This window comes from Lathyrus oleraceus, chromosome 6, assembly GCF_024323335.1.
Source record: "Lathyrus oleraceus cultivar Zhongwan6 chromosome 6, CAAS_Psat_ZW6_1.0, whole genome shotgun sequence".
NCBI classification, from domain to species: domain Eukaryota; kingdom Viridiplantae; phylum Streptophyta; class Magnoliopsida; order Fabales; family Fabaceae; genus Lathyrus; species Lathyrus oleraceus.
Window position 1 is genome coordinate 459,058,905 of NC_066584.1, and position 19,829 is coordinate 459,078,733.

The 19,829-nt window shown below is 36.8% G+C and overlaps 1 protein-coding gene across 1 annotated transcript; it reads left to right on the forward strand.

Moving 5' to 3' along the window:
• The first annotated feature begins 16,363 nt into the window (after positions 1 to 16,363).
• Positions 16,364 to 16,879, forward strand: LOC127096227 (agamous-like MADS-box protein AGL61). Its single transcript, XM_051034823.1, has one exon. The coding sequence runs from the start codon at positions 16,364 to 16,366 to the stop codon at positions 16,877 to 16,879; it is 516 nt and encodes a 171-aa protein (XP_050890780.1).
• The last annotated feature ends 2,950 nt before the right edge of the window (positions 16,880 to 19,829 follow it).

The following is a 19,829-nucleotide window of genomic DNA, read 5'->3' on the forward strand; positions in this document are numbered from 1 at the left end:
CTCTCCTAGCGCTCTCTAGGTTAGGGTTTTGGTTGCTTTGTGCTGTGTTTATTATTGCATTCATTTGTATATATTTGCATTTACTGTTTGCATTTATTATGTGCATTGATGTTTGCATTTATTCATATTCATCTGCTGGTTGTCTGTTTCTCTCTGTTGGGGTGGGAGTTACTCGAGGTAAAAGGCCCAATACCCAGGCTATGAGTGAAATCTAGGAAACCTAGGAATAGAGTGATTCATGGGAAGCGGGTGGTATGGCGCCACTTAGCGGAACATTGATATCACGAGCAGTTCAGACCCTGGTGGAATATTATCGGTGCATACATCGGGTGTGCACAGGATGATATTCTGCGAAAGGTTATTTATGCTGCGTTTCTCTCGACCTTACCCTGGCCTAGATGACACCCGTGAGTGGGGGGGGGATTGATCATTTTAACAGGTACAGTTGGTGACTCCCGGTACAGATGGTGACTTTGGTTCAGCCGAATTTATGGACATTTATTTCTGGGACGCCGGAGTTCTGTCCGTGGTTTATCAGCGGGTTCCGTTTATTTCGGATCCCCGGGTTGAATTTGAAAGTACCTGTTCAGAGGAGCTGGCTGTCATCCGTTCAATGGATGTTCCTGTGATGATAGTGATGTAATCTCCAGTTTCGTTTATTTCGGAACTCCCCAAGTCGGATTTATGGTGACTTGGTTCCTCAGATTGGTTTCAGATGCCAGTTGATCAGATTGACTTTGGGTTTCAGATGTTTGTGATCAGAGTTCAAGCCGAAGCTTTGACCCTGTGCCTTGAGATGCACAGCTTGACCAGTCATGTTGCATCATTTGCATCATAGCATGTTTATTTTCCAAAAAAATAGTAATGCAATGAAAAAAGTTAACTCGCATACGCATATCCTTTTCAGGATCATTCATGATAAGATAGCATCCGCATCCGCATCATGCATATCATACACATCCTTGCATTGCAGACATGTTTGGAAAGACTCCTCGCTTTGGTTCCCGACTGGGACAGGATTGTTGATCACCGTCCGCACCGCGACCAGACTCAACCATCAGAGAAGTATGGACCAGGTTCAAGCTGAGCTAGCTGAGATGAGGGCGAACATGGCCCAGTTCATGACAATGACGCAAGGAGTTGCTCAGGGGCAAGAGGAGTTGCGTGCCTTAGCCCAGAGACTGGAAGCCGTGATTCCACCAGTCCACCGTGCTTCACCAGTGGGTGTACCCGTTCATGAGAATGCTGCTGTCACTATTCTCGTCAATGATTATGCCGTGGGTGATGAATTGAAGGGGATCAGAATTAGTGAACAGCCTCTTGCTGCAGAGACTGTTAATGTCAGAGCAACCCGCGCTCCGGTTCGCCATACTGGCTCTTCAAGTTCTTCCGGTTCTAAGAAGACATACTCTGGGGCACCCAAAAGGGGAGAGATTGAAACAAATGCTGTGCACCGTCGGAGGAGTGCAAACAGAGGACAGTATCGTCAGGCTGCTGTGACTATTCCAGCAACTCAACCTCAACAGCAACAGAGAAGACCAGCTCAACAATATCAGCATCAACAACATCGTCCTCAGCAGCAGGCTTCCCAGCAAGCCAGTACGAGTAATGAGAGGAAGAAGATCATTTTTGATCCAATCCCCATGTCCTACGCCGAACTATATCCCTCTCTGTTAGAGCGGAACTTGATTATTCCCAGAGACCCGCCGGCTAAACCCGACAATCCTCGGTGGTGGTATAGGCCCGATCAGCATTGTGTGTATCATTCGGGTGCTCCTGGTCATGATGTGGATAGTTGCTTTCAGTTGAAGATGAAGGTTCAAGACCTCGTAAGGTCAGGTATTTTGAACTTTGAAGACTTAGGTCCCCGTGTTAATCAAGCTTGAAGATAGCAAGTCCTGGGCTGGCGCCGACTTTTCTTCAGAAGGGTTGTCCAGAAAACAGAAGCTGCTGATGCAAAGGATACTGACAGTTGTCGTCCCTGATGGAATCTATCACAATTGGGTCACTGTGGGCTTTCTTACAGTTGTTCATTAAGTCAGAGTAACAATCACTTTGTTTAAAAACCCTTCTCCCATGCCAAAAGGAGAAGTGATGACATTGTTGACAACATTTTGTGCAATGATATTTTCATTCAAATAATTCATGTTAAACATTTGTTTTTCCAATTGTTTTCCCTTTTCGCTTTTTGCATGAAATTGGTGATCACAAAAAACCTTTAAAAACAAGAATAAAAGCAATCTTTTCATCTGCATAACGATTGCCTTGTTTGTTTTTCAAAAAGCTTTTCATCTCTAAATCTTTATGCAGGTTGTTTCTCAAACCCATTGAACATAATGATCGGACGTCATCTCCCAATTTTGAATTCCCTGTATTCGAAGCGGAAGAAGATGATGTTGAAAGGAATTCCTGACGAGATTTCCCGACTTCTTGAGCAAGAAAAGAAGGTCACTTAGCTGCATCTCGAGAATCAGCAGAACAGCCAACTGGGGCATTATCAAAAAAAAAAAAAAAAAAAAAAAAAAAAAAAAAGAAGAAGAAAAAAGAAAGAGGAGGGTGCAAAACCAAATCAAAAGAAATCCAAATCAAAAGAAAAAGAAACAAAGAAAGAAACAAAAAAATAGCACCCTCGAAGTCCCAAGTTGACTGATGCTGAATTCGATCGGAAAGAAGAGATCAACTGCCATGTGTCATGGTCAGTCATATCAGCAGAGAGTGAAGAAAGCATTCAACAAGAAGGTCAAGCCTCGTGTGTTCCGAGAAGGTGATCTTGTGCTCAAGAAAGTCTTGTCTTTCGTGCCCGATTCCAGGGGCAAGTGAACCCCAAGCTATGAAAGTCCATGTGTTGTCAAGAGAGCCTTTTCAGGCAGTGCTTTAACACTCACATCAATGGATGAAGAAGTTCACTCGTCCTGTGAATCCAGATGCAGTCAAGAAATACTTCGCCTAAAAAAAAAAAAAAAAAATCAAAAGCTCGCTAAGTCAAACACCCCAAAGGGCGGCTTAGGCAAAAAGGAGCGTCTCGGTGGATTGAAAACCCGAAAGGGCGATCCAGGCAAAAGTTAGAGACATTGAAAAAAAAAAAAAAGAATTTGCATCCCGCTAGATTGAACACCTCACACTGGGGCAATCTAGGCAAAAATTAGGGATTTGGCAAGTAACTGCACCTTGACAAGACTGTGCTCTATATATGTCATCCGTCAAGAATTCTCGATTCGTCGTCGACTGAAGCTCTGAATACATCGAAAATTCAGAATGGTAGAGGAAAGGTCATTATGTTCAATGTAGCCCTCTCCAATATATATCACCGATTTCAAACTTGTACAGATCCATGGAGTCTCGCCCTTTGCAGACTACCATTCCATCACATCAATTTGAGCTTTTATCCAATTATTTGCATTCTTATTTGTTTCAACTCAACAAATGTTTTGCATGTTTTTAATTGATAAAGTATCATTGTTTTCAAAATAAACAAATTTTTCAAAAAAAATTGTTCTTAAACGAAGTGAACATTCACAATGATGGAAGGATACTTAAGAGACCCACAGTGCTCTCCCAAGGGTGGTATGATTACCAACAGGTAAGACAATTGTTCGTATCTCGAGCATGACTGTATCTTTGTCCTGCAGAACCTCGTATGGTCTCTCCTCAGTGAATTTGCACGACGCAGTGTTGTTTGAAGTTGTTCATCTTCATGTTCCCGGCAGTACAATTCTTCCTCCAAATCCCTGTTAGCTCTATTGTGGGGCATCCCCAGTAGAGTGTTGTTTGAGCCTTATCGTGGGGCGTCCCCAGCAAGTTTGCTGTTTCGGACATTATTGTGGGGCAGCTCCCCTAGCAGAGTGTTTACCGAAGACTTCAACTTTCGCCTCTCCAGCAGAGTAGTCTTCCTCTCTCCCCAACGTGGGTGTTTTTCTTTGAAGATTCAGTATTTGGTAGATCAACATCCCAGTACTATAGCATTCCCTCAGATAGATCCCTCAGCGGAGTGGTTCGCGTAAGGAGCTTTATCAACGCTTTTGTACTTCTCATCAGAGATCTGGTCGCTTCTCGGTATCTCTGATTTTCAGCACAAGTTATTGTGGCGCATCCGCCTGTATGTTGAACTTTGTTCTCCGGTTGCGACTGACGATCCCTCCGGAAGCCTCTTGTGGCTCTTCCTCCCATGCAGAACGAGGACTTTGGTTTTCTCTCCGGATGGTTGATTCCCGGACCGTTGGTTGGAGCATGTCTGTTTGTCAGCATTCATCATACGTTTTAGGTAGAATGCATACATGCATAATCATAGCATTCAGGTACTCATGTTGCAGCTGTTGCCGTGTATCTGTTGATTGTTACCTCCTGCTATTTGTTGATACAAATCTCTCCAGTAGATCCTCCTAGCAAAGTTAGGCGTGTCCGATCTCTCCATGTAGAGTCTACCCCTTAAGCAGAAAGTGTCAATCTTTTCCTGCCATTTCCCCACTGAGATACATCCTCGTGGATGACGGTTGCTTCCGTTCCCTCCCTAATGGGATGGGTTTTCCCTATTGAGTTCTTTCCTCATTAGGATGAGTCTTGATTCAGTCTGCCTTTTTGGATCGATCCTAAATTGGCTTCTTGTTGACTATCTCTTGTGCTGCCCTGGGGCATAAATGAATAGTCGCTCACTAACCGGCACTCATTCATTTCATCCTCAGCGGAATTTGTTGGCCTCTACCTACAACCCGGTAGTTGTAAGTCCTATCTTTGTGGTTTTCTACCTACTAGCTGGTAGTTGTAAAATCCCACTTTCATCCCCTTGTTGGAGTTAACCCTTTGTGCTCATCCTATCGATGACTGGCCACTTTTCCGTGGTTTTCTGCCTACAAACCGGTAGATGTAACTCCCTCTGTGCAGTTATCAGTATCCGGTTTGTGATATTGATATTCTTTCCCCTCTGGATACTCGCCTTGATCAAGCAGTATTGTCCCCATTGGGTCTTCCCCTTCTTTTTGGATATTTGCTCCGAGTAAACAGCTTTATCCCCTTTTGATTGGTCATCTTTTGCATACCTAGTCTGGTACCCAGATGCCTTCCTTTTCGGCCGATTATTCATTTAACAACCTACAACCCGGTTATGGATAATCTTCCATGCGAGTGTATTATCTACGTTTTGACGGCTATAGATAATATGTACTTATGATTTTCCGGTATTCAGACCGAAGGAGTTTCCGACGATCAGGTCGATGTACTCATGGCACAAGGCCAATTTTCCGGTATTCAGACCGAAGGAGTTTTCCGACGATCAGGTCGATGTACTCATGGCACAAGGCCAATTTTCCGGTATTCAGACCGAAGGAGTTTCCGACGATCAGGTCGATGTACTCATGGCACAAGGCCAATTTTCCGGTATTCAGACCGAAGAAGTATTCTCCTCTCCGTTGGTGTCGATAAACGTCGAGTTTTTCCCGATCATCCGTTGATGATTTGGTTGTGTCCTCCTTCCCAAGTGAAGTATTCTCCTCTCCGTTGGTGTCGATAAACGTCGACTTTTTCCCGATCATCCGTTGATGATTTGGTTGTGTCCTCCTTCCCAAGTGAAGTATTCCTCCTCTCCGTTGGTGTCGATAAACGTCGAGTTTTTCCCAATCATCCGTTGATGATTTGGTTGTGTTCACTCTCCCCAGTAGAGTTTTCTCCTCTCCGTTGGTGTCGATAAACGTCGAGTTTTTCCCAATCATCCGTTGATGATTTGGTTGTGTCCTCCTTCCCAAGTGAAGTATTCTCCTCTCCGTTGGTGTCGATAAACGTCGAGTTTTTCCCGATCATCCGTTGATGATTTGGTTGTGTCCTCCTTCCCAAGTGAAGTATTCCTCCTCTCCGTTGGTGTCGATAAACGTCGAGTTTTTCCCAATCATCCGTTGATGATTTGGTTGTGTTCACTCTCCCCAGTAGGGTTTCCTCCTCTCCGTTGGTGTCGATAAACGTCGAGTTTTTTCCTAGTCATCCGATGATGTCTAGTTGTACCTGTCCCCACGTGGATTTACCTCTCCGTTGGTCTTGGTAAACGTTGAGTTTTTCCCATTTCGTCCGTTGACGTATGGTTGTATCCCTTCCATTCATTCATTAATGTTTGGTTACCTCTCCGTTGGTCTTGGTAAACGTTGAGTTTTTCCCATTTCATCCGTTGACGTATGGTTGTATCCCTTCCATTCATTCATTAATGTTTGGTTACCTCTCCGTTGGTCTTGGTAAACGTTGAGTTTTTCCCATTTCGTCCGTTGACGTATGGTTGTATCCCTTCCATTCATTCATTAATGTTTGGTTACCTCTCCGTTGGTCTTGGTAAACGTTGAGTTTTTCCCATTTCGTCCGTTGACGTATGGTTGTATCCCTTCCATTCATTCATTAATGTTTGGTTACCTCTCCGTTGGTCTTGGTAAACGTTGAGTTTTTCCCATTTCGTCCGTTGACGTATGGTTGTATCCCTTCCATTCATTCATTAATGTTTGGTTACCTCTCCGTTGGTCTTGGTAAACGTTGAGTTTTTCCCATTTCGTCCGTTGACGTATGGTTGTATCCCTTCCAGTCGTTCATTAACGTCTGTTTACCTCTCCGTTGGTCCCGATAAACGTTGAGTTTTTCCTAGTTGTCCGTTGGCATCTAGTTGTGATTTCTTTCCCCCATTCATCGTCGTTGCGATGTCTGGACGTGGCTGTACCCCTTTGAAAACAAAACCAAAAAATATATACCCAGTAATAAATATCAAATCCCAGTGGACGTTTCCATTGGTGGATCCCTGTATTGTGCAAATTCTACGGTTCTTGGTATTCAATCCCTGTTTACCCTGAAAGTCTGACAGCCGTTGCTCTCATCCATTCGGGTTCCCAGCTGATTGAATAGGGGCAGCTGTAGCACCTCAAATTTGCACCTATCATTGTACATACATTTTCATATTAGGACATAGCATATCATGGCCCATTGCATAGCATTGCATTGCCTCTTTTGCCTCAAGTGCAAGCCAAGTCAGAAATTAGGTCAAACTGATCAAGAGATCAGTCAACCAAGCAAACAAGCACAATTCTCAAGGAGCCAAGGCCCTAGGGTTTGTCCAACAAGTTCACATGACTTGGAGGTCTATTTGAAGTGTTCATGTCAAGGGTTGAAGGCTCAGAGGTCATCAGTGCATGCACAATCAGTCAATTAGGTCAAAATCAGTCAAAGTCAGTCATTACAGTGGATGGTGGCCATTCTTGCAGAACTTGGGCACCATGATCAATAATCAAGAGTTCATACAACTTGGGACATCATTTGAAGTCAAGTTCTCAAGGAATTAGGGTTTGGAATTCATCAGTCAATGCACAATCAGTCAGAAACCCTAAAAGTCAACTGCTGGTCAACTGTCCATTTAATCAGTGATTTGATGATTGGAATTGGTTTGTGAGAGTTCATTCATGTCCAAATAGTCATCATATATCATGCCAAACACCATCATGGAAGAATTTGAAGCCAGAGCAGAAATTTCCCAAAACGGAAACTGGGCCTGTAACTGAAACCTGCCATAAATGGAAAGTCTTGATCCTCAAACTTACATCTTGATCCAAGCCTCAAATGAATTTTTGCCCAACATGAAAGTTGAAGATCTTGTTCTCCCATTTCCAAAAAGTCCAAGAACTCTTAATTCCCATGTGTGGTTGGCAAGTTATGATCGAATCGATTTCAGAAAATCTTGAACTTCAAAGGGCCATATCTCCCAAACCATTTGGCCAATTTGGGTGGGGTTTTTTCCTACAAGTCACATTTGATCCCCTCTTTCCAAAAATATAAATTTCATGAGCCAAAACTTCACCAATCAAAATGGCATATTTTGACTTTTCTCATTTAAATGCAAGTTTGACCAAGAGTTGACTTTTTGATATAAACATTTTTTCAACATTTGGCCAATTGGAACAGCTCAAAAATATCATTTAGAATGTGTTTGCAAGCTCATTTTATGCAGTACATAAGGCCATTGCTTGGTTGCTTGAATTGTAAGATAGGTACAATTTCACCATACTTGTCCATGCTTCCACAACCATGCCTTGTACCTCAAAAGAGCAGCATCATTATGCATCATTTTTTCTGTCATTTGTGAACCTAATTAGCAGCCTAACCAACAGCAAAACAAGGGGCCATACTAACTTGCCTAAAATTTGGAAAGTGAAGGTACTTTGCAACCATCCATCCATGCTTCCACACCTTACCTTGTACTGTCCAGCAAGTGCAGCAGATTTTCTGTCACTTTTGAACTCCAATAGCAGGCACACAAGCCAGAGGGGATAGAAAAATCAAGAGAACTTCTGATGCATGACCACACACCTTTGGCCATTCTTCAAAAAAAACTGTTACAACATCCTGCAGCAGGCAAAAAACCCTTGGCAAGTGCATTTCAAAACAACATAGCAATATCTTAATCCCATTTTTCTGTCATGAAAGACCATTAGCAAACAAAAGAAACTCACTCATTCCAAACTGCATTCACTTTTGCTGTTGGCATTCAGAAATTTGCTGTCAAAAAGCATCAGAGTTGCAACCCTGCCATAAGCCAGTCCAACCCTGCACTGCATCTTCAAAAACCTTACAAACACAACAAGCCAACCCTGCCATGAAAAACCAGTAACACCCTCCCAAATCACACCTTGCTATTTGGCATTTGTTTTTCTCTGTCCAAAAACACAATGGCGTCAAATATCACATAGCAGTTCCTTGGTGCACCATGCTTCTGTCCTTTTGAAGATTCAATTGCAGCCACACAAACCTTTTTGGAAAGCCAAGGCAGAAGGAGGATGGTACACACTTTCAAAAAGCTGACTTTGCTTTTTGCATTTTTTCTAAGAAATTCTGTCCAAAACCTTAAGGTTGCCAAGCCTGGCACTGTCATGTCACCATCATTTTCATCATGTTAAACCAACCAAACCAGTAGAACTTCATTGGTCACACCCTCTAAAACCTCACCCTTGCTATGCATTTCTGTTTTTCTGTCAAAAAAACACCAAAGAGTTACAACCCTGCAAGCTAACCAACTTCCCACTCTCACACACTTCTCATTCTTGGCCAAGGTCATTGTGCTGTCCAAACACAAAATAACAAAAGAACAGAACCAAGCCTTGTAACCCTGCCTTGCAACACAAACCAACAGACCAACCAAGAGGCCTAAGTCATCCTAACTGCACTCACCCTTTGTTTTGCATCTCAATCTTCTGTCAAGAACCTCTAGGAACCAAACCCTGCAGCATCCAGCAGCAGAAAGTCATTCACATTGCTTTGGCCAAACTCCAAAAACCTGTTCAAAACATCAAAGTTACCTGAGCCCTGCATTGCTTCTTCAAACCCTGCCTTGCCAACCATTTGTTTCATCTCAACTTTTCACCTTGCCAACATAACCAACAAACTAAAACCAATACAACAGAACTGGACTCATTCTCCAAAACCTCAGCCTTTGCATTTTACCAAAATCAGTCCAAACTCACAAAAAGGAACCAAACCTTGCTTTGATTGAAATAACATAACCTCATTTGCTGTCAAAGATGAGAACTCCTAACTAGCACTCATCAAGCACATTGGCATACAAAAATCATTCATGCTGAAAGTTCATTCTTAGCACTTTCAAAACCAGTCCAAAACACTCAAAGCAAACTTTGCCTGGCCTTTGTCTTCTCATCACACTAGCATCATCAAACCAACAAGAAATAGCATTGGTTCTCTCATTCACTCAAAAATCACACCTTGACACTTTTTCATTTTTCAGTCCACAAACTCCAAACACCTTGACCTTGTTTTGTTGGTTCATCATCAAGGCAACATCATGAGCACATTGCAATCACATTTTTCACACTTGGAAGCATTTGTTCTAGCACTGTTTTAGAAAAGGCCTCAGCCATGACAGTCCAAGATTGATGCCAAAAACAAGCCATCTCAAGCAAAGCTAACTTCATCAATCATCATCTGGGACCCTAAGGTGCAGCTGTTGCACTTCAACAACATCCAAAAGCATCTGTACACAACTGCCCTTCAAAAATAGGTATGGATTCGACCCTCCCCTTTTGTCAAATTGATATATGATTTTAAAAGGTCCTTTTATGCTGAGCATCGTGATGTCCCTATTTTTGAAAATGGTTGTGTGTGCATGAAGTTATTTGGAAAATAAGTTTGATGTCAAATTTGTCTTTTGCTCGATTCTTGGCTTGTGTAGTGTTTTAATGAAAAAGGGTGATAGATTCTTGTTTGCCATTGCTTGCTGATCATTTCCATATATTCAATTTTGATTTTTGGGCAAGATTGTGAAATCATGATTTTTGAACATGAACCCTAATCCCCAATTGTATTTTCCCAAATTTTTCTGCTCCTTTCACGTGCATGCATGGCTCTAATTCCCTCATCCAATCAAAACATTTCCCTTAATGCCCAAAACGACATCACTCCATTAAGTGAACCATGGAATTACATTTATGCCATTCTTGTTTTATCATTTCATCTTATTTCTTCAATTATTTCATCAAACTTCCAAAATTCATAACTTGCTCATTTTTGATCCAAATTCAATGGGATTTTTTGTGTTGTGTTCATCATGATCTCTACTTTTTTATCATTATTTTTCCAGAATTTTTGGATGAGTGGTTTTTAGATGGCCTTAGGGTTTGTGACATGTGACCAAATTTTGTACACTTTGCCAAATCAATTGTGAAATGATGAGAATATATCCAATGGCTCCCAAATTTTTTGTGCTTAAACTAGACACACTCATGGTGATTTTGGTATATAGTTTGTGAATTTATCATTTGTGGTTTGTGAGATATGATTTTTTGAATTAGGGTGTGACAATTTGTGTCACACCATTGATGTCCAACTTCATGATTTTCATTACCATGCTTCTTGACCTCCAAATGGATTGAAATTTTGCATGAGCCTACTCTTGTATGTCTAGTTGACTTGTGAATTTTCTTGGATTTAATTGAACTATTTTCCATTTGTTTGAGATTTTCCTTCCCTGCCTAGTCAAAAGTTGACTTTGTGTGACACATGTTCCCATTTCATTTGTGAAATTCTCATACTTTATTAGATGGACATGAAAGTTTGCATGAGATAACTAGACATCCTCATCTTTGCCATGGTTTTAGTCCCATTCATTTATCATACACCATCTCTAACTTATGAGTTTTCTAAGTTGATGCATGTTTGGTTGACTTCTTTGAGCATGTTCAAAATTGCCTTGCCTTTCTGATTTTCATTGACTGCCTTCCACTTGTCCAAATGAGATGAAATTTGACATGCTTACCATGCTGTGGGTTGTGATTGATCATGATTTATTTGGTGATTTTTGGAAATGTTTAAGATTGCTTTTGAGTTAAGTCTTGCTGTTGACTTCTATGAGCTTCTGTTTGCAACACTTTGACCTAAATTGTTCATGAAATGATGATGATGATTGATATGAATGTGAAACCAATTGGGTTTGTTTCTTAAATGTTTGAACTTGATTTTGATTGGGCATTGCTTGCTGTTTTGACTTTTTTCATTCATTTTTGACCCTAGGCTTGTCCTAGTGGTCCTGTTACTCACCGTTGAGCTCATGTTTTCAGGTTGACCATCAAGTGGCCAGTAAGACCAATTCTTTTTTGATTGAGCTCACTCAAATATCATTGACTAAACTCTTTGTTTTGTAGGTGGCTTGGCTCACATGCCTTAAGCTTTGTGCCTTGCACATTCACTAGCTTGTGTTGACTGGTTGATGTATGTTTCATTTTGATTTAACTTTGACTTGTATACTAACTGTGCTTGACTGATTTCAGGTACTTTAGTTGCTTTTAGTTCCTTGTGAACTTTGCTTTGCTTTGCTTAAGAGCAATTTGCTTGAGGTATAATTTCTCATCTTCATGTAGTCTGGAAGACCTGGCCTGTTACTTGGCCAGGCAACTGTCTGAAGTCCTCCTTAAGAGGCAATGTTTGTGACTGTTTAATTTTGTCCTTGCATAGAGTCAAAGACCTCCTAAGTGAAGAGGCAATTGGCAGAACCCAAGGGATATGCAACCTATCCCCTGCTATTCAGTGTGTCTTCTGTTTTGCTCACACCACTGTGTTGATGCATTGCAGATAAAAACCCAAGATCTTGTGCAATTGCACAGTTGAGTCAGTTTTAAATGTGTAGAAGGGTTCCCACTTTCTGAACCCACACATTCTTGTCTTGAGCTCTCCCAGGCCAGGGATAAGAGCTGTGAAGTCTTATCTTCACTCACCTTTCATCTGCTTCACCTTAGTCTCTCAATGGCAAGGTTAAGAGCAACATTTGCCCAGTTCCAGAGGTTTGTTTGTTGAGGTTGATATGACCCCTTGACTAAAACCTAACCCTTGTTTGAGCCACTTGCTTGTGTATAGTGTGTGCTATCTGTGCTTGTATGTTTGACTTGCTTCCTGTGCAAGTTAGGATTGTTTGACTTGCTTCCTGTGCAAGTTAGGATTGTTTGACTTGCTTCCTGTGCAAGTTAGGATTAGTTTAGACTTGCTTCCTGTGCAAGTTAGGTTTTGCTTGGCTTGCTTCCCGTGCAAGTTAAGTGTGTGTGGCTTGCTCCCTGTGTGAGCCATACTTAGGATAGGTTGGCCCTTATGCCATTTAGCTAGAAAACCATAACTTAGGGTTGATTTTGCATGACAACATCTAGGCTCGAGTCGTAGTCTCCCTAGTGTTGTGTCTCCCTCTGTTATCTGGTTAGGCTAATCCTTTATCCCTGCGTAGGGGAACTACATCGCTCTGATCTTCATACCAGATGAAGTATGTAGGCAGGAGATTGAGCTGATCTCTCCGGGCGCCCTTTTTCTTTTTTGTGTGAGTTGTTTGACAGTTGCTAGGCTCGAGTGCCTGACTCCTTAGCAATTTGTTGTCTGTTTGTTTGAGTGTGTGCTTGACAGTTATAGGCTCGAGTCCCCGACTCCCTATTAACTTGTTGTGTCGTTGTGCGCTTGGAAGCCGATGTAAGTCCATTGAGTGGCATTTGGGTTCCAGTGTGCGTGTGTTTTGGTTCGGATGCTGATGTAAGTCCAGTGATTGGCAGTCGGGCTCCACGTTTGCCTTTGCCTGTGTTTGTTTGTGTGCGTGTCAGCCGAGCTACGAATGCTCTGATTCTTCTCTCGTCCGAGGAGATACGTATGCATAGGATGCGATATCCTAGCGAGCATGTGTCGTTTCCCCAGTCCGAACTACTTCGACTCTGATGTCTATGTCTGATAGACTAAGTAGGCCCAGGATACGATATCCTGCCGAGTCAGTTTCAGTCAGTCTCTTTTGTCTCTTTCAGCCAGTGTGTGTGAGTTTGAGCAGTGTTTAGCAACCATATTCCTTCCTTTTGTGCGTGGATCCCGTAGAGTACTACGGATGCGTAGGGGTGCTAATACCTTCCCTTCGCATAACCGACTCCCGAACCCATTCTCTTTGGTCGCGAGACCATGTTCTTTCCCAGGTTTACTCTGAGCGTTTCCTTTCCCTCTTTTGGGATAAATAACGCACGGTGGCGGCTCTGTTGTTCTTTCTTTTCCCGCCGGTTTTTCGCGCGATGCGACAGACATATCACACACAACTTCATGCGTGCAATCAAAGACAATAACCTTCGCAAAAAAGTAGTGAATGCATGGTATGCTCTAATTCAACTGTCATTTCGATATTACCGTGACGAAATTAGATTGTCAAATATCGATGCAGGAAGATAAGTGGATAACATACAATTAGAGCAGTGGACACGAGCATTTGACAGAGGATGTCGATGAGGCCACATGACAACAAACCTTGTAGAATGCATGAACGACATATTCAAAGGCATTAGAAATCTACTAATAACCGCATTGGTGAGAACAACCTATTTTAGGTTGACATCAACTTTCGCAACCAGAGGCGAAAGATGGAGTGCAGTGTTAATGTCAAGTCAATTATTCAGTTAATGTTGTATGAAAATGATGAAAGAGGAAACTATCAAAGCTAACACACACGCGATTATAATCTTTGACCGTCATAGGCAAAATTTCAGTGTATAGGAAACAATGGACCATAATGAGGGGAGGCCAAATTTATGCTATGTTGTCAGACTAAACAGAAGTTGGTGCGCGGAAAATTCTAGGACTTCTGTATTCGTTGCTCCCATGTCATTGCGACATGCACGCATACTCACCAGGACACTTACAACCATCTATCTGATGTTTACAAGGTAATTACCGTCATGAATGTCTATAACAAAAGCTTCTCAGTGCTAGCAATGGAGGAATATTGACCTCCATATCAAGGGGACATAGTTTGGCACAACGATGAGATGTGAAGAAAGAAAAAATGACGGCCAAACATCACGCGTATTAGAACGGGAATGAATACGACTGATAAAATGATAAGATTATGTAATATATATCGTCAACCCGTACACAATAGGAAAAATGTCTCAATCTCAGAGCAACCTCTGCATCATAATTTAATATCTCCTTTCAATTTTTGTAACCTTTGATTTTGATATATTAATAACTTTTTGTTACAACAAGGTTAACAACAAACATCACTCCAACTTAAACACAATTAAAACTGAACATGTCTGAATAAACAACACAAACAACATATATCAAAACAGATAAAAATACTTAACCCCAACATTTCTAACTGATTAGAACAATCAAACTGATATCATTTGATCCAAACATCACTTCCCTAACATCCTTATCATTTTTTACTCGTACTCATCCACGTACGGCATCGAGTCTCTCAATACTTATAACTTTTTCGCCTTCAGGTATGTTTTCATCTAACCAACGAACCAACTTCCTCTGTAGTTGCTCGAAATGACAGATGTTCTAGAAGAGATTCTCCATCGGAGATTTGTCTCTCGAATAAATCACTTTTCCATAGCGGCGACGAAGACGAACCATGTTTGCAATATAATGAAAAGAAATGTGGAAAAATGAATCACACGACACTTCTATTTATACAAAAAAAAAACATTACACAATACACGGAGGGAGACCGATTGGCGTCTCCTCTCATTGTTTACCCATAGACGCCGATTGGATTGACAACACCATGTAATGTAGTCAATTCAATTAGCGTCACTCTTTAAAATTAAGGGTAGCCGCCAATTCATCTGACATCTACGTCTTAATATTTTTTTTAAGTGAGATAGTTTGAGAAAACTAATCTAAAAAGTGGATTATTTTAAAAAAAATTAAAAAAAATTGGATTATTTGAATAAAAAATATATGAAGAGTTCCTATTTCAAGCAAAATAATCTAAAACCTCAAATTAACTCTAAATACAGTGATAAGTACTTGATTTAATAAATTAAAATATTTCTTACAAAAAAAACTAGTAAAATTTTAAATTTATTTATTACTAAAAAACTACCTCATGTAAATTTTTTAAGGATTTAATTGAAATACACTGACACTATAAAAGGATTTTACACTGTCAGTTAATCATAGCCGTTGGATGTTCAAACAAATTTGACTTTAATTTTAAAAATCTATAAAATAATGCAAATGGGTGATGGTGATGAATCGATTGTGTAAAACATTTTACACTGACAGTGTATAGTAATTAATCTCATTTTTTAATTCATTTTTATGATAATATAAAGATATCTATACATTCACTCAATTGAATCACGTCACAAGGATATTTTTTCAGAGATTATTATATAATTGGATTGATTGCATAAATAAAAAAGTTGTACAAGGTTAATATATTATTATATATAAATAAATCTTAAATTATTTTAATAACATATACAAAATATAATTTTCATAATATCTAAAAATTAATGCTAAATTGATTTAGAATTATTTTTGAATCTTTATTTTGGTACATTTGATAAGCTACAATTTCGAGTTTATAACTTATAATTTATATATAAACTCATATGATCATTTAAATTTGTCTGGTAACGATTTTTTTATCAGAAACTTACAATTTATTTTACTAGTTATAAAGTTTATTTTTTTGAAACTATTTCAAATAACGTTTTAACTTATACCTTATAATCTTTTATTCCATTTTTATCTTTATTATTTTAACAAAAATTCTCTTTTATCATTTATAATTTATTTTAGTTTAAAATAAAATAAATATATATTAAATATCTTTTATAATATTTTATATTATAAATTAGGTGAATAATTAGTTTTACCAAATATTTTAATTAACTTATCATTTATTAATCATTAACTATAAATGGAAAGTTACAAATCATCAATTATAGACCATAAATTATAAATTGACTTATTAGTCCGCCGCTATTTTTAAATCCTATAAATAAATAAATCCTATTCAATTTTCAAAGTGCAATATTAATATATCATTCCAACATAAAAAAAAAGTGCAACATTAATATTATTCTTCAAATTCACCATGAACACGGTTGATCAAAGAAAGAAAATCACATGGCGCAAGAAGAAGATCGATATATGGAAAGTTGAAAAACAATCCAACAAACTTGTGACATTCTCAAAAAGAAGACAAGGTTTATTCAAAAAAGCAACTGAACTTTGCATCTTATGTGATGTTAACATGGCCATGATTGTGTCTTCTCCTGCCGATAAACTATTCTCTTTCGGTCGACCCGACACCGGCACAGTCCTCAACAACTACTTCAGTGGAACCACTGAGTTTGAAGATGAAAAGTCAATGGAATCAAATTATGAGTATAATAGAGAATATGAAGAGACACTAAAGATGTTGGAATTGGAAAAGAAGAAACTTTTAGAAAGTGAAAAATTAGCTAAGGCTAGAGGTGAATGGTGGAATGATTCTATTGATGATATGAATTGTGAAGAACTTGAACAATTTATGGTGTCTATTTATGAGTTTAGGAATAAGCTTGTTGAAAAGGAACATGAACATCTCAAGATGTTTTCCATGAAGTAGTTTTCAATAATTTCTTTTTATTTTTCTTATACAACTTTTACTGTTAGATTCAACCATAGTTGATTAGTTTTTTTGTTAGGGTTCTTTAGTGTGCACTTTGTATGATATTGCAATTGAATTTTTGTTTACTAATAATTAAGAAAAAAAAGTGGATGAAGTTTCGATCTTGTTCGCATTTTTCATATATATATATATATATATATATATATATATATATATATATATATATATATATATATATATATATATATATATATATATATATATATATATATATATATATATATATATAAAAGAAGACGTTGTTTTATTGAAGTTATATAAATTATATACAAAAAATTATCATTCTTTAGGTCAACAATATATTTTTTCTAAAGTTATTTTTGTTTTGGAATCCTTAATAAAAAAATTGAATCAATATTAAACTTTTTTGAGTATATAAAAAAATATCGTTTAAATATAAATATATTTGTATTAACAATATATCTTTTTACCGTTTATAAAAATATTTATATCAATATTAGATTTTTTCGTTTATAAAAATACTTATATCAACAATACAATTTTTCTCTTTTATAAAATATTTGTATCAACCATATAATTTTCACATAAAACAAAAAAAAATCACATGTTGTTGTGAAACTACGTTATCCTTTAAAATTATTTACTAAATTATTTACATTATCCTTTAAAATTATTTATTAACTAGGTATAGTAAAAGAATAGAAATTGCCTAAATTTTACGGTATAAAAAACAAATCTTATTAGGATTTACTTATTTCAATTATTACATTTTTAGTTTACTATTATCATCAATTCAAAATGTTGACAATGATGAGTAATTAAGAGATTCCAATTCACTTAATTAAAATATTTAAATTTGATCATTTATAATCAAATCATTAATTTATAGATATTTTTATTTTTCCCGTATATAAAAATAATATCGTTTGTAAAAACAATTGAATTAACAATAAAGCTTTTTATTTAAAAAGATAGAATAGCATTTACTTTTAATTTATTATAAAATAAAATTTTAATTTCTAAATTATAAATTTAAGTTGAAATTTTTTTATTGTGTTTTAATATTTTTATAACTTAAAAAAATATTTAAAATTTTAATTACTCATTTAATACTATAACTCCTATATTTTAATGCGTAAGTCATTTAAAATAATTGTAATAAATATATAATATCAATTAAAAAATCATAAGCTATATTTAAAGAATATTTAAATAATAGAATATTTGTGAGATGCTTTTCTTCTTTATTTAAAGAAATCATAAGCTATATTATTAAAAGATATTTAGACATATGAAAAAAATTGTTATATATTATATATTTATAAAATTAAAAGCATATTTAATTCTATAATTAAATAATATTAAATAATAAATTTGAATTAAAAATAAATATTTAATATAATTGATTTAATTTACATAAACATTAAAATATCTTCCAAGTTACTAAGAATGGGTTCAAAATTCAAATAGAATCTTTATTACTTGAAAATTTAATTTCTTTATCTTTAATTGTTTAGTTAATTATAAAACAATTTTTTTATTTCTAAATTATAAAGTTAATTAAAAAAGATTTTGTTTCGTTTTAATATTTTTATAATTTGAGAAAAAATCATTCAATCTTTAATTATCCATTGATTATTTATTTAACACTATAACTGTAATATTTTAGTCCATCGGTCATGTGAAATAATTATATTAAAATTATAATATCAATTAAGAAATTAAAATCAAAATTATTTCGCATAATCAATCTAACACATATGTTAAGAAGAAGAAAAAATAAATAAATTATATTCAATACTAAATATTTTCACAGAGAAAATATAAAATTCAAAATTATTTTTTCAAAATAATAAGGCGAGAAAGATTCAACTTCGTCAAATAAAAAAGAGAAAATAGAGGGTACATTTATAATATAAATTTATTGTACATTGTGATCCAATTACGACCATACATCCCGTCAAATTAGATAAAAAAATTTAAATTATTTATATCCATGAAAAAAATGATATATTTTTATTAAATAACAATATAATTTTTTTTTATACTAGGAGAACATCACCATTAATCCTAATTAAAAAAACAAAAAGAAACTCATATCTCCAGTTTTAGTAAATAGACTTTATATGGAACATTCTCTGTGAATTCTTTCTTGAGCCTGATGAAGCATTGCGTCCATAATGAAAATCTGTCAACGTCCAGCATATCAACACAAATCTTAGCTTAATTTCAAGTAACTTAACTAACCTATTTTATTTAAATATAAAAGCAACTTGAAAATAAAGCAACTATGACTAACAATTTTAAGAAGACTCTAACAATATAAACATTGAAAGATAAAGAACATAAAATAGTTGAAAGTTACCATTAGTGCAAGGGCTATGGCAACAACAATAATGAGAAGAGGTGTAAAAAAACTATCATGTACATCCATTCCATGAAAAGAGATCAATACATGTATAGGTTTTACCAACACAATATAGCATACCAATATCATCAACTACACGAAGATAATCAAAATTATTAGTATCTTAGACATTCATTTAAATTGAACACTCAAACTAAAAATGATTACAAATTAAAACAAAATGAAAACGAAAAAACAAACCTATTGTTAAACCTGAGTTGATTTTAAAGCTCTGAATCATTATTGTTGAAAATCCACCAAAATCTATGGAGAATTTCAATCAATCTTGATGAACAAGATTGTTATCACCCACATAATAACAATGAAAAGAGAATAATAATGGAGAAAGAAAAAAAGTAAAGAACGATGAAGGAGAAGAGTAATAGAATTTTGCAGAACTTCTCTCTACCCACAAACTGTGAAAAACTTATTATTCACTTTGCAACTGCAAAATGCTGTGAATACAATGTTATGAATGCTCTATTCACTTCATTACAAAAATAAGGGTTACTCCCTTTA